The 15,754-nt window shown below is 35.3% G+C and overlaps 1 protein-coding gene across 3 annotated transcripts in view; it reads left to right on the top strand.

Moving 5' to 3' along the window:
- CSMD3 (CUB and Sushi multiple domains 3) overlaps nt 1-15,754 on the top strand; it is a 1,240,952-nt gene that overhangs the window by 1,197,929 nt on the left and 27,269 nt on the right. For all 3 annotated transcript variants that reach the window (XM_042923788.1, XM_042923787.1, XM_042923786.1), the window contains 4 exons: nt 386-559; nt 4,486-4,659; nt 5,593-5,666; nt 13,957-14,068. In XM_042923788.1, coding sequence (XP_042779722.1) covers nt 386-559; nt 4,486-4,659; nt 5,593-5,666; nt 13,957-14,068 — 534 coding nt within the window. The remainder of the gene's footprint in view (nt 1-385; nt 560-4,485; nt 4,660-5,592; nt 5,667-13,956; nt 14,069-15,754) is intronic.

The following is a 15,754-nucleotide window of genomic DNA, read 5'->3' as shown; positions in this document are numbered from 1 at the left end:
ACTATATATAGCCAAACAGCCCAGATCTTCAGTCTGTCTAAAGGTCATTGGAAAATAATCTTATATAAAACCAATAATTTATCACTTACAGTATACTGAATGGTCACCCTCTATTTGCTTCCCTTAGATGTCAGGCAGCTTGTTATTTTGTAAGAGTATCTCTGACAACCAGTAGCCATTATGTTGCCAAGAAATAGTCACATTCTAGAAGGATTAATTCCAGGGATGTGTCAGGACTACTACTACTAGGAGAATAAAACATGTCACACCATATTGTCCTCCAAAAGGTTAAATTAGCACATATGCTTCTTCTAATGATTTTTTTTTTTTTTTACACCCAGGATATTTCAACAGCTGTGTCTAATCGCTTTTAATGTAATTGCAGCTGTTACCTGCTCAACTCCTCCCCAGATCTCTAATGGAAGGTTGGAAGGAACAAATTTTGACTGGGGCTTTAGTATTAGCTACATCTGTTCTCCAGGCTATGAACTATCCTTTCCTGCTGTTTTGACCTGTGTAGGGAACGGTACCTGGAGTGGGGAAGTACCACAGTGCTTACGTAAGTATAATTTCTATATTTGAAATTATATTTCCTTCTTTTCACTATCTTAGAGCTCCTTCATTTAGGACAGCTGTTACTTAAAATTTTCAGGTTTTTCTAGAAGAAAAATGAGCTTGTTAAAGCTCATTTCAAGGTATAATTAAAATTCAATAGAAAATCATATTTACCAGTGTAGCTACTTTTCCTGTCATCCAACTTTTGTGTTCTTTCTGCTCTGACTCTAAATATTAGGCTGAACTACTTTGTTTTCAAATTTATTTAAAAAAAAAGTTATTACTCAAAATAAAGTCCCTTTAAGATGAATTCTACCCCTGGAAAAGTATTCTTATTTATGTCCAGTTTGTCTCAACTGAACACTCTCATTTACTCCCAAATTTCTTTCCACAGTAAATCCTTGTCACTCTACATGGTCATTCAAATCAAGTTCTTATGATGGTATTTGTCATGATAATGATTGTGATTATACATCTAAAATGACTAGAGTAGGGGCACCTGGGTGGCTCAGTCGGTTGGGTGTCTGACTTTGGCTCAGGTCATGATCTCACGGTTTGTGAGTTTGGGACCCACGTCAGGCTCTGTGCTGAAGCTCAGAGCCTGAATCCTGCTTCGAATTCTGTGTCTCCCTCTCTCTCTGCTCCTCCCCTGCTCATGCTCTGTCTCTCTCTCTCTCTCTCAAAAATAAAGAAAAACATTAAAAAAAATAAAATGATTAGGGTAAGCATGGAGATGAGGGATTATTATGATTTTCTTACAGAGGTTACTTTATATATTCCAGCAAATGTCACTTTGAAATTAATTTGGAAGATCACAAGACAAAATAAAACTCAGCGTTGTGTTTTACACAAATTATTGTAGTACGTGATATGTGCAGTGTTCATTCTGAGGTGTCCAGTGCTATCCTGTTCCTAGTCTTCCCTTCCTCCTTCCTTCTCTTCATGAGGTAAAGCATCACCACCCCTCAACCCCCATCCTCATAGCCTTGAAAGTTAAGCAGATCTAACTGATGAGACAAAACTTCTTGGAACCCTCCAGTCTTCTCTCATTCACAGTGGAAACCATATTGTTTAAAGGCTAACGTGCTTTTTTTTCTTCTTTCCTCCTGACCTCATCGTATCCTACAATCCCCAACACTTCTAGGTCGATGTCATGATGTCACACAAATTGTCCCTTAAAATTCTGATATATGCTAAGGATCAACTTAGAAAAGACCAGTGTGTTCTAAATAAGACTAGATATTCTATGGCTATCTCACAACAGATAAGGACAAGGAGATTTACAGAGATGAGTTTATAGTAAAGTTTGTTTGATATGACTGGGAAAATCTCAATCAAGAAGTTATTTGGATAGAATATTTTATTTTTAGTTCTCTTAAAATGCAAATAATAATGCACTACCTACGACTGACATTGAATTATAACTATCCAAATATAATAGGGTTAACTGTGTCGAAATTGCTTGACATATGTTATTTCTACTGCACATAACAGAACTCCTAGTAAGTATGTTTACTCATGACATTTTAGTTAATAATGACTTGGGCTTAGAGAGGGGAATCAAATTGTAAGGACACTGTGTGACTGTGTCATCATTTAAGGCACCAGCTACATGGTTATATGGCCTACGGTTGCACTGCTACTAATTGGAAGACTATGAATGCCAGTTCAGAGGAGGTAGACTAGAGAGACAATGCTCTTATCCATTGATAGCCAAACGCATTCACTATAGGGACTTTATAGAAGGGAAAGTCTTCTCTCTTTATTTTCACTCAAAGTATGTCCTTTGATCTTAAAGTTTACGTCATTGCGAACTGAACCCTTCTGAAAATCAATCGTGTTGATTTAAGCCTCTAAGCTGGACACCAATAGGTTGTTTGGTTTTAGTACATGAAAGTCCACAGATAGAAAACAACAGAATAATAACACGGGGGGGGGGGGGGGGGTAGGGAGCAGGAGTGAGGAGTTTATGTGGTTGTGTCTCCCTCTTTTGTTGAATAAAGATAAGTTTCTGAGATGAATGACTCAGCAGAAATATGCAAGACAAACTCTTCAGAAGTAGGTTAAGAAATAACTTGGCAATAGAAATGATTGCTAAGGTGAAAAGCTCACTGGTAATCTCCGTTGAAGAAATAGCCGTTGACTTCAACATGTGCTAAAGTTACAAAGATTAATAAGACGAAGACCCTGGCCTTTAGGATTTGATGCTATATTGCTAGAAGTGCTTAGAAGCCAACTAGCACAAAGATTCACAATATCCAGGAAATGTTGAAAATTAAAGCAAAGCACAGTAAACAAATGTTTACCTGTTGCTTTACTCTGACAATTTCCCCTAAATTTATGTTGTTGAATATTTATTTAATAATTACTTTTACTTCTGTTTTAAAAAGAAAAAAAAAGAAGTTCCTAAAAAAGAGGTTTGAAAATTCAGGTTTCTCCTGGAGTCTTGAATTTCAGGAAACAGCTTTCTTTGAACACTGAGCTAAAACTAAAGTGTTCTGTTTTTAGGGTATTTATCCATTCCTATTTGCCTGGAGTGTCCTAGGTGATTCCTGTTGTCCTGGTAGATGTCCTACCCAGTTAAAGGTCCCCGTTCAGCCTCAAAAACATCTTTGGTTTGGATAATGCACCATTTTAAGGGAGTGTTTATACTGAAAAATATTTGGATGTTACCGTTTGTTTGCCTTATAGGAAATAAGCTTTCGGTGCTACATCTGCAAATTTAAAAACCAAGTACAGTTAAAAATCATTAAAATGGAAAATGTATGTTATGTATTTTCTACTACAATGAAAACTTGAAAGCCTGTGATATCTTTGCCTCCATTCTGCATGCTCACTCTGCCCCAGCGTCACTGGCCTTAGGCTTCCTTCACATGCTAGACATGCTCCAGCATAGGGCTTTGGCAACACTGTTTCCTCTAGCTGGAATGCTCTCCCTTGGGGTATCGGTATAGCTGACTGCTTCGTTTCCTCCAAATCTTCCTTCAATGACAGACACCCTGGTCACCTTGTTTAAAACCTACGCCTTATCTCTCACCATCCATCACATCCACAAATTACTTGGTCCAAATCTCCTTCCTCCACACTGTTTCTCCACAGACGACTCCCTGCCTTCCCACATACTATCTTTTTTACTTACTATGTTTATTTTTGTGTTTGCTTCCCTCACAAATGCATAAACTCCACAAGGGAAGGAATCTTATTTTGTTGAGTGATAAGTCCAAGTACGTAAAACTTAGAATAAGTTATTTTAGTTGTTGGGAATTATATCACGGACACAATAATCCATTCAATTTGTTTAGAAACTCTGCCAGGATGGTATTTTCAATAGTTGTTGTGGAATTTTGAGATTCCTTGGTTTTGTATAGATTTGGACTGTACGGGGCTTCTTTACTCTTTAAAAGACACTCAAAACCCCCCACAATGCTTCAAAGAGGAAGACAACAAAATACTGGGATATGTCCTCTGAGTGTTCAACAGAGTACAGCAGAACAAAGAAGTGTACCTGTTACATGCATATAAAAAGAAAGAACAATCTGGAGAGTACAGCCTAGACCACTGGATCCTTCTGACAGAACTATCTGCGAATCACATGCCTTTTCAGAAGTATACGCCAACTCTGCAAACGATTTGTACAACAATGTGGTTTGATTCTGGTCAATACAAAACAACAACAAAAACACAAAAAATTCTATAGTTGCTTAGGTGGTCTCCTAGGTGGAAAACATCTCAGTCAGACTATTTTTAAACGTATCATGCTGAGCCATACATTCAATATATATCACATAGAAGCTAAAAAAATTTCTGTGGGGCACATGAACGTGAATAACCTGTCACTATAGTTCAATATCCCAGTTATTGTCATCATTTTTCTAAACTGTTGCTCTGATGAATCCTAAATCTTTGTTATAATTTTCTTTTCATTTCCAGCAAAATTTTGCGGTGACCCTGGTATTCCTGCCCAAGGAAAAAGAGAAGGCAAAAGTTTCATATACCAGTCAGAGGTTTCTTTGAGCTGCAATTCTCCCTTCATATTAGTGGGATCGAGTACCAGAATATGTCAAGCAGATGGCACTTGGAGTGGCTCGTCACCTCACTGCATAGGTAATATTAATTAAATGTTGATTACTCTTAGTAATTTTGGAATTATTGGATACTAGTTACATTGAATAAACTAGGGGTGACTACATATGAAAAATAAGTGTAAAATAGAGAAGCAATTAGAAGGCGTTGAAAATGAACACAGTTAAAACATATGATGTTATATTTAGCATTTAAAACTTCCTGAAGATACAGTCAAAATAATTTCTTGTTTATCAGTAAAATGAGAAAGAAAAAAACCTCTCAGATTAATAGAAGTAAGTACTAGCATTTTTGTATACAAATTTTGTATACATTTTTACAGTTAATTTATCTTATTCAAACGACACGAAACTTGCTCCATAAATTTTAAAAAGGTACACCGATTTCAAAATGGCTTTAAGCACATTTCTGTAATCTTAAATTAAATGCCACATTTGGTAAACCAACCAAATAATCTGTCATACAAACTAGCCAATTTAGAGACTACTAGTGCTACCATTTTTATATCTGAATCTCCTATAGGTGTCCATGAAAAATGAAAATAACTAAGCCTGTTTCTGGAAAAACTCTTGCTTCTTGAGGGGAATATTATGCTACCTAGATTATAATTTAGCAAAGTCCCTAAACAAATGTTTTATGCATGTGCTCTTCTTTCATATCCTTCATTTTTCCTTCACTTTTTATCCACAGTCAGTTGGATGTCAAGTGCTTTTATGTTAGAAGGGTTCAAAGTTCAAGAACTGCAAAATTCATGTAAAATGCAGTGCACCTGAATTCTTTAAGATTAGCAGACTTCTGTCCCTGGAGAGATGCTATTAGATTTATACTCTTTATTATTACCCCTGGTCCTTTCATTGAGCCCCAGATCACTCAAAATTGTTTTGTATGAGAGGAATATAGATAGATATAATTATAAGTTTTAAAGGAATATTACGTTTATAATCTTTATTTTAGAACCTACGCGGACCTCGTGTGAAAATCCAGGAGTCCCAAGGCACGGGTCTCAGAATAATACATTTGGATTTCAAGTGAGTACTTTAAATAAATATTTCTATGTATTATAAAACTAGATCAAAAGGCTTCTTTGATTCATGCACATATAATCCTGTTGGCACAAACAGAAAAACATCAGGCTTATAGCTGTATTCATAAACATAAAAAGGTAAATGGCAGAAAAAGCATGAACGTAGAAGGAGATTAGGAGAAGAAAAATATGGTTTAAGAAAATAGTATAAGTGATTATGAGGATAAAATAAAAGAAACATTGAAGATAGCTGTAAGCATAAGAAAAATCGACAGTAGTACATAAGAAAGGGGTAAATGAGAATAAGTGAGGGGGTAAATGAGTAAATTCTAAAGGATGATGTAGAGGAGTGAGGAAAAGTAAAGATAAAAGATGTTAAAGAACGAATATATAAAAATGTGGTTATTTAATAAAGCAATTAGACTAAAATATGTTTCTCTTATAATATGCATATAATACCTGACTATTTTTAAGTGTTTTCACTGCTATGGGAAATGTCTGAGAAAATAATTTAACCTATATTTAGCCACATAGTTGGTTTGTTACAGTGGAATTCTTTAGCATGCCCAGTCTTGTGTGGCTGACTTTCTTATTTTCTCTTTTTCCAGTTTAGATTTATGTAGAGATTCAGCAGGTTTTTCATTACAGGGGCCTAACAGGAGCCAAAGTGCATAGTGACTCCACAAGGAAATAGCCAATATACATATTACCCAATTGCCTTGTGTTTCGGGGTTTTCTAAATTGTACTATTTTGTGTGAAGCTCAGTGGGAACCTGAAAGACATCCATTTCTAAAGGAAGTACTCATCAAAGTTGCCATATTTTTGTTGCTAAAAATAGTTTCCATTTATCGACAGTCCAGGCACAGTATGAACATTGATTTGATAGCATTTCCAATTCTTCTGGTTTGCCTCAGGCCTGTCTACGTAATATAAAAGTGTAATAAAAAAGTGTCCCAGTCTCTATTATGTGGTATTTTTAGAAAACTTTAGATTCATATCTTTATAAAAGGTTTTATCAATTGATCTAAATAAATCCTGAAAAATGGACAACTAGTTAAAGAGCATTAGTCCTCATCATATAGATGAAGACACTGGAAAGGAATTTGATTTGGCTTTGATCACAGAGCAAGTCAATGAAAATATCCTGAGAGAATACAGAATTTTGATGTTAGTGTCTGTGTACTAAATCAGGTGATTTTTTGAAGAGTAGGAGTCCTTTCTAATAAATACCCTTTGAAATAATGAGAATGGAAATGAGTAAGAATGAGTTTAGTATAGTAGTCTAATGAAATGAATAGAATCATTAACTCTGCATTGTAAGAATTCTATTATAACCATTGAAAAATATTATTCCACAGTTAACCTAACCCTGAATTCATATTATTTAGCTAATAAACATTAATTGGATCATCATATTCTACTTAGATAAATATGAATAGACTAGATTTTAAAAATGATAAACTCTCTACATAATTACATTAATCTTTATAAAAATTATAAATGATGTACTGAGTATGTTAAATTAGGGACATCAACTTTCTTACATGCATGTGACTGGTGTGTGTGTGTGTGTGTGTGTACATATTTAAATATATTTACTAAATCTGTATAGAACCAATGGAAATGTTAAAAGTTTATATAATTCTCACTAATATTAAAATATTGGTAGGTTCCAAATAGAATCCTGGAAAAACCATCTTTATTGGTTGAGAAAACTCTTGCTTGCAAGTTAACAGAAGCTATTTTGAACTAGCTTAAGACTAAAAGCATTATAAGCTATGTGCAGGTAGACCCTAAGAAAGGGACCCCAAGGCACCCCCAAAGACTCCAAGAAAAGGGATCCAGGCGAGACCCATCAAGCCCAGAATCTAGGAACTGGGCACCAAGACTCAGTGTTTTGCACTACTCTGTGTTTGCCTACTTTGATTTTCTGTCTGCAAATTGACCTTATAGCCAAGGGTACATTTTTCTAATTATATTTCAGCCACATACAGAAAATGATTGTGTCTCAATCTCAGTTCCAGATTTCTAGAGAAAGAATCAGGATGTCTCAACTTTTGTATCTACGCATGATTTGATCAGGTCAGCAGTGACTTAAGTAAAATTACAGCTGTTAGAAAGCTCACTTCTGAGAGGAATAAGAGAAAGGGGAAAGTGATGAATTACACAGGCACTCAAATCATTTTCTTGATTTTTTTTTCTTTGGTGTGTTTATTTACTCTTTTTCTATATAGATTTATATATTAGTTTTTTGGACACAGCCATAATTATTAACATATAAGGATATATTACCTGTTGCCAGAGATGACAAATAATCCAGTGTTGAAAAAGGTACCCAACATAGTTTCTCTTATATCTAAAATATAGTTGGAATAATTTTTGGCTAAAAATAGATTGGTAGTGAAGGGAGTAGCTGTCAAAGTGATTGATACAACATCTAGATTAATTATGGAGTAAATTCCAAACACACATATTTCACTAACTGCCATATTACTCTTTAAATTGAGATACAGGTTTTGGAAGACACATCATTAGTAGTTAAGACTTGCTACATTAAAGTTATTATAAATGTGAAATGTTTATAAACTGACTCTTGGATATTTAAGCCCAAGATATTGAACACTAAGATATTTAGCCCTACCAAAATGACCGTGGTGATGATGTATGATTTCCAGTTTATAATCGAAATTAGTACATAAGTACATTGAATGGGGCAAACATTATAGTGTTTTATTACTTTGAAATGATGACTTTGATGCCATGCATTTTCAAACAAAAATATCATAAAATCCAATTCATTTTACTTATTTATTTTATTTGAGAGAGAGAGAGAGAGAGAGAGAAAGGGCACAAGTGGAAGAGAGGGCCAGGGGAAGAGAGAGAATCCCAAGCAGGCTCCACACTCAGCATGGAGCCCAACATGGGTCTCAATCCCACAACCCTGGGATCGGATCATGACCTGAGCCAAAATCAAGAGTCAGATGCTCAACCTACTGAGCCACCCAGGTGCCCCCAAATCCAATTTTTAAAATTAAAAACTTATAATTTTTTAATACAAACTTATAGTATAATCTAAAATTCAAAAACTTTTTAAACCAGGAAGCTCAGGGCCAAAACTGATGATCAATGAAAACTCCTTGGATCTTATCTTATGCATATGTTTTTATCCCTTCATTTTTATGATCCTTTCCTTTTACTTCAATTTTATTAATCAAAATCTATGTGTCTTTTACTAGAAGCTACTTCACTTTTTCTTGGATACAATGTTTAACATAAGCACAGAGTAAAAAATATAAATATAAAATGGTTGTTAAGATATATTACAGAAGAAGCCTATAAATTGTAAAGCCATATATATGTGTGTTATATAAATATATATCAAATAGATATCTTTAATATGTGATGCTAAAAATCAGACACAAATAAAGTTCTAGGAAAGCAAGAGTAATTTGCTATGAAATATCATGGAAGAGAAAGATCTTACTTAGAGTGTTCTAAATTTATACAAAATTTCTATTATGCCTTGATTAGCTATCTAAACTTCACAGTTTAGAAACTAAGATATAACACATAAAAGAAATAAGGAATTAAAGAAGATAAATTATATTTACCAAGTAGACATGTCTTAATATTTTATAATGCTTTTGTACAAAACGTGCGATTTGCGTCCAACTTAATTTTTATTTAAACATTGGCTGCAATTAAAATATAAATAGATAATTTTTAATTCCTGATATAAAAATAATATTCCATGTTTTTACATTGCATATAATTGGTTATCCAGAGCACTTTTTATTAGTAAATATTGGTGAGAAAATTGTGCCTAAATTATTTTTTCAAGAATTTTTTGAATTGGATAATGTAAACTTATATTTCCCAAAGGTAGCCAAATTATATTATTCACATTAGAAGTTAATTTAGAATCAGAAGGTTATAACATCACTAGTTGGAAAAGCATGGAGAGCTATATAAAATATACTATTAAGTGGGCTAATAACTAAAAAAGTGTCTATTAATGCACTGTTATTTGGAGAAAATTCTGGTAATGTATTTAACTATAATAAATTCTGAATAAAAAATTAATTAGAAAATTTCTTTAATTCTAGTTATATTAGATATTTGGTATAAGTATTTGTGAATTTGACAAAACTAGTTATTACATGTATTAGTGACATATAGAAAGTCTTTAAATAAACTTTACTTCTCTGGTATCTGGTTAATATCTAAAGCAGTATTTATGATGACTTCAGAAAAGTTTACAGAAATAAGGGGAAAAGTCTTACAAGTAAAAAAAAAAAGTCTTTGTAATCCCACATGTTTCTTATATCTTATGATCATCAAGTCTTAATGAAGCAGCCTAAATGTACTCCTCAAAGAATAAACAGTGATTTAGCTTCATGCCATGTAAAGTGTAGAAGGGATATCCCTGTATTTAAAGGAACTATAGACATGTTAAATCTTTTTAGTTTTAGTTTGTTTTTAATTTATTTTTTAACCTTTATTTATTTTTGAGAGAGAGAGAGAGAGAGAGAAAGAGAGCGCACACATGCAAGCAGAGGAGGGGCAGAGAGAGAGGGAGACAGAATCTGAAGCAGGCTCCGGGCTCTGAGCTGTCAGCACAGAGCCGACAAGGGGCTCGAACTCAGGAACCAGGAGATCATGACCTGAGTCGAAGTTGGAGGCTTAACGGACCGAGCCACCCAGGTGCCCCAATATGTTAAATCTTCTTAAGTTAGGTAATCAACTGATTTTGTAAAATTAAATTATTAGCCCCCATTCCTTCAGTTGATTTACCATTTTGAAGAGCTCTTGGTGCGCACAAGCGAGTAACACAGTCCCTAACCTAGAGAAGCTAACTTCTAGTGTGTGGGTGACTTTATAGGATAGATGATAACATTGGTAACTTTGAAAGTTGCTAAGGAAGGACATAAAAAAAGTTCTCCTACTCTGTTGCTACAGGGAAGCCTTTCTAAAAATGTTGTCTCAGATAAATCTTTTAGGATAAGAGCTAGGAAAAGAAAGTTGGGAAAGACATTTCATGCAGGGTAAACAGCATGAAAATATGCATGCATTAAGGGAACAATAAAAATTTGTTGTTATAAGAGAACAATTTGAGTAAAAGTAAGTGGTCAATGAAGAAACCAGAGGGATTGGCTGTGGTCAGGATATGGAGGCTTTTATTTGACAAGCTAATACAATGTAACTTAACCTATGGGTGATAAGCAGTAAAGATTTTAAGAAGGAGAATGCAAAGGTCACACTTTCATGTTGATTACTCTGACTTTAGTGTCGAAAATAAATGTAATTGTGGTCAAGATTGGAGAAATGGAAACAAGTTATATAATTATCACAATTGTAGTTATGATTATTGTAATTATGACAGTAGTTCTCAAAGTGTGGCCCCTGACCAAGCGGCGGCAGTATTAATTAGGAAATTGTGGGAAATACAGATTCTGGGCCTCCCCCACATCTACCCAGTCAGAAACTCTCCAGGGAGGCTCAGCTATCTGTGTTCTGGAAAGTCCTCCTAATTATGATATCTGCTACAATCTGAGAACCAAACCTGTAGAAAAGATACGGAGGACTAAAACAGGATATAAAAGTGGAGAAAGACAGAAGGGGGCAGTTTGTGAAAGATTTAGGAAGTAAAATTATCAGTATTTGGTGGTAAATTGAATGAGGGGAGATTCATGAGTGGAAGGTGGCAACATTAACTGAGTTTGAGCCTAAAAGTAGGATTGCTAGAGTGGTGGAGGTGATGGGTTGCGTAAAACCAGTTGGACTGAAGAGCAGAATTGCAAAATCTACCTGTTGAGTCACATAAACTAGTCCATATAAGAAATGGACTGGCGGTTGAGCGTCCGACTTCGGCTCAGGTCATGATCTCGCAGTTTGTGAGTTCGAGCCCCCATCAGGCTCTGTGCTGACAGCTCAGAGCCTGGAGCCTGCTTCGGATTCTGTGTCTCCCTCTCTCTCTGCCCCTCCCCCACTCATGCTCTGTCTCTCAAAAATGAATAAACTTTAAAAAAAAAATAAAAAAATAAAAAAAAAAGAAATGGACTACTCCAAGGGCGCCTGGGTAGCTGAGTCAGTTAAGCATCCAACTTTGGCTCAGGTCATGATTTTACCGTTTGTGAGCTGGAGTCTGGCATTGGGCTCTCTGCTGGCAGGACACAGCCTACTTTGGATCCTCTGTCCCCCCCGCGCCCCCTTCGTCCTGCCCCTCCCTGTTCTCTCTCTCCCTCTCTCTCTGAAAAATAAACAAACAACAACGACAAAACAGAAATTGACTAGTCCGTGCAGCACCATCTTGCACAACTTCAGAGTATGTGAACTGCATGTCCTGGAGCACAATTTGAAGGACTTCATTTATGTTGAATTCGGGGTGAACAATACTCCCTGGAGCTGAACAGTGTAGTGGCCCTGGACAAAATGGGTCCTTGAGGGGGGTAAGAGATCTCAAGGCTATCGTGAGGATGTCTCGGAAGAGAAAATGTAAGACAACTGAAAGAATAAGTGTTGCTATCAGAGAGCAACCCTTGGAATGGAATGTTTCTTGTGTAGCATCATTCTGGGTTATAATGGGAATATGAGAAATGGTAGCATTTAGCTGGTCTCGAGGTCCAAATGGGATCTTGGATCAAATTATGTCACCTTAAGCTCAGCCTCATGTTGTTTTAGCAAGTGCAAGTAGGAACTAAGTGGGGAGGAAGGAAACAGGGTGTTTGTGAAAAGTCCTACGAGGAGGGCTGATGGCTCTCAGACTCCGGTGTGCTGGGGAAGGCTGAAGTGGCAAACACTAAATATTCCTCCCCTTGTCTTCCAGCTGTAATCATTTAATAAATCTTGATGATTTTTTTCCTGTAATGTAGTTTGAGCTAACCACGTCCTTCCCAGGTCTACTCCCACATGTTCAGCTTTTAGCCCTTCAAATCTAATCCAGTAGGGCTGGCCTCGTGATTAAATCGCTGCTTGTCATTCTTTTTGCTGAGTAGTTTCTTTATGCAGTGGCTAAGTTAATTTTCCAAAGATGGTATTTTCAACACAAATTTTTCTTGCTCTGAGAGCTCTAGCAACTTTATGTTTTCATTAAAAAAAGAGTTTAAATGCCATGGCCTACAATTTGAGACTCTTCAGAAATGGATTCTTACTTATGTCTTTGACTTAATAATTAAAGCTAGGATTTATTTAAAACCTATGTGCCATCCGTGTATGGATAGATTATATGCCCTATTTCATTTAATTCTTAAAACAAATCTCAAGACAAATAATATTACCATCTTTATTTATAGATTAAGTCTCAAAGAGGAAATATAGCTTATTCAAGCAAGATCAGATCCAGAGTTAAAACCACATACACATTTCTGGGGTCTGTTTTCTTTTTCCTTTTTTTTTTGTTTTTCTGGATCTCACTGCTTCCCGCTTTACCTCCCGTCAACTTCTCAGCTCACCGTGTGAATCATCCATGCCAATCAACCAAACGTACTTTCTTTTTTCCTGAACTATATGATGTCTATTTTAACCTTTCTGCATTTTCTCATCATGTTCTTATCTTTTCTACTTTTATATCAGTTGTTCTCAAACGTTATTGTTCATTAAAATCACATGGAGGACTTGTTACAACGTGGCTTGTTGGTCCCCTACTCAGAGTTTCTGATTCAGTGGGTGTGGAGTAAGTAAGGTCCCCGAATTTGTATTTCTAGTGACAATGAGGTTACTGGTCTGGGAACCACACTTTGAGAGCCGTGTTCTATGTTTTTATGTAAGTTTCACATCCTTAAAACTTAGTGCAAACTTTGCTTCTCTTCCAGTGTGTATTTTTACAATCCCAACCTTCAGTAAACACATTTGCATCTAATCTCATATTGCATTTACTGTCTTCCATATTCATTTGCCTCTTACACTGTTAGTTATCTTTATTTCCCTTTCTAACTTCATCCATTTTTTTTATCTTTATTTAACTCTCTGTCTTGTAGTCACATGTAGCTTATTGGCTTTTAATATCTTATATATTTTCTTTAAACAACCATGGCAACATGTTTGGCACCTATACAAGCATTGGATACTTAAATATTTGACAATGATATGTACACAAAGAGATGTAAATTTATCCTTAGTTTTGATTTTTCCCCAATTTTATTTTAAATCAGTTTTAAATATCTTTTTCTTCCAGCTTTCACCATGCAGAATTTCTTTTGAAAGCATTTTCTCATCCAAGGTTTTTTTCTATGTGTTGCCATATTTGAAGTTGCATTGGTATGTTTGTTTTTTTTTTCTCTGAAATCTGCTATAGGTAGGAAGTGTTGTGCAATTTCATTGCAAAAAAGGACACCTTCTTCAAGGGTCTACAACACGTACTTGCCTTCCTGACCTCACATGGAGTGGAATTCAGCCTGAGTGCATACGTAAGTACTGTGGGTATGAAGTTGTACTTACCACAGACCAGAATTTATATACATTTTTTCTTACAAGTGGGAAGTATATCTGTATCTACACAAAAGATGTATTACGTGGATTTTTTTTAGATTATGATGGAACATAATTTACATATATTACTTTATTACTGTAAAATAAAACTTTATTACTGTATCATAATCCCAATGCCAATTAAGGAGCATTCTTTTTAAAGAAGTCAGAAGGCACGAGGCACAATTTTGTTCTTTCTTGCAAAGCTCTTTAATTGTGTTCAGCTTGGCCATCTGGTAATTTTAAATGATTATTAGTTTATCAATGCATAGATCTGCACCTATGAATCCAAAGTGCACTGAGGAGGCTCCAACTTAGTGCCTCTTAATCTTTCATCACTTCTGAAACCCTCTGAGAATGACGAAAGATAGAAACATTCATGGAAGGAAATACACATGAACATCTTGACCAAAAATTTGAATACTATTTCAGGCTTTCCTGGAGCTTCTAAATGTGCACTGACCCTAAATTGAGAGCACTTGTTGTACAGATTAAAGAACAAAACCCAAGGTCATGAAGCTGTCTTTTCTGACTTGCAGTTAGAAATAAGTTTCAGCTGGTGAATTACTTATCTCTTTCCCTCCCACTTTCTTTTTTTTTTTTTTTTATCTCCTTTCCCTATCTTTTAAAATCATGAGCCTCTCAGGGAAAAACAATAAAGAGTTAGCAGGAGTAGAAATACTCATTAGAATGGTGTCCAGCTTTTAGGATTTGCTGAAGTCTAAATAAGTCTTGTGACTTCACTCTAGCCCTGTTCAGAACCACTCAATTGATCACGGGAGCCTCTGTGGACCCGCAGCTCACTGAAAAGCAGCAGAACACTCCACAGAGAAGTCATGTCACATGCCTGGTTGGCTGAAATTTAAATATAGCCGAATTCCTTAACAGAGAATTCAGTAGAGTACATACTTTAGAAACTGTGTGAGATGTCACTAGGTATTTCTTAGTAAACCAAAGTTCTTTGATGACTTCAGTATGGAATAGGATTGAAATAAAGCTGTTACTGAAAGTATCTCAGACTGCTACTGTGTGCATAATGTGAGGGTTAAGAATGTAGTAGAGACAGACTATCTGTTTATCTGTAGCATTATTTCCCCCCAAAGTATTAAATGTCAATAACTGAATTATATTAAATATAAAACATGTAACACACTGTTTATCAGATAATATTTAAAAATGTTAGCTCTTATTTATAGTTTTGTAAATCTCCATTGGGAAAGGGGTGGAAATTTGTTTTTTCAAACAAATTTGTCCACAGAACATTTTTTTTTCAGAGACAAACTTTTAAGTATCCATATCCAGGAACAAATGATCAGAAATGCTGTCTGGTTTAGGGAGAAAATTCCTTGTAGCATCTATCTCTGAGAAAAGGAATGTTATTTGTAAGACATAAAACACGTAAAGTGGGGGCAGGGCCAAGAAATGGCATATCAGTGGGTAAAATAGAACCAAGATAGCGAATCAAGAGTGGGAGGAAGCATGGAGAAAAGGAGACAAAAGTTAAAAGAATGAAAACGCTGCTACTTATGGACCTAAAATATGACCAGAAAATTTCACATGTCAAAAATTATTAAATTGTACTTTCTACATTAGGAAATATTAATATCAGAATGACATGCTGAGCT

This window comes from Panthera leo, chromosome F2 (genome assembly GCF_018350215.1).
Source record: "Panthera leo isolate Ple1 chromosome F2, P.leo_Ple1_pat1.1, whole genome shotgun sequence".
Taxonomy (NCBI): domain Eukaryota; kingdom Metazoa; phylum Chordata; class Mammalia; order Carnivora; family Felidae; genus Panthera; species Panthera leo.
The sequence above is the reverse complement of the archived record's forward strand: the minus strand, read 5'-3'. Positions and strand labels throughout refer to the sequence as shown.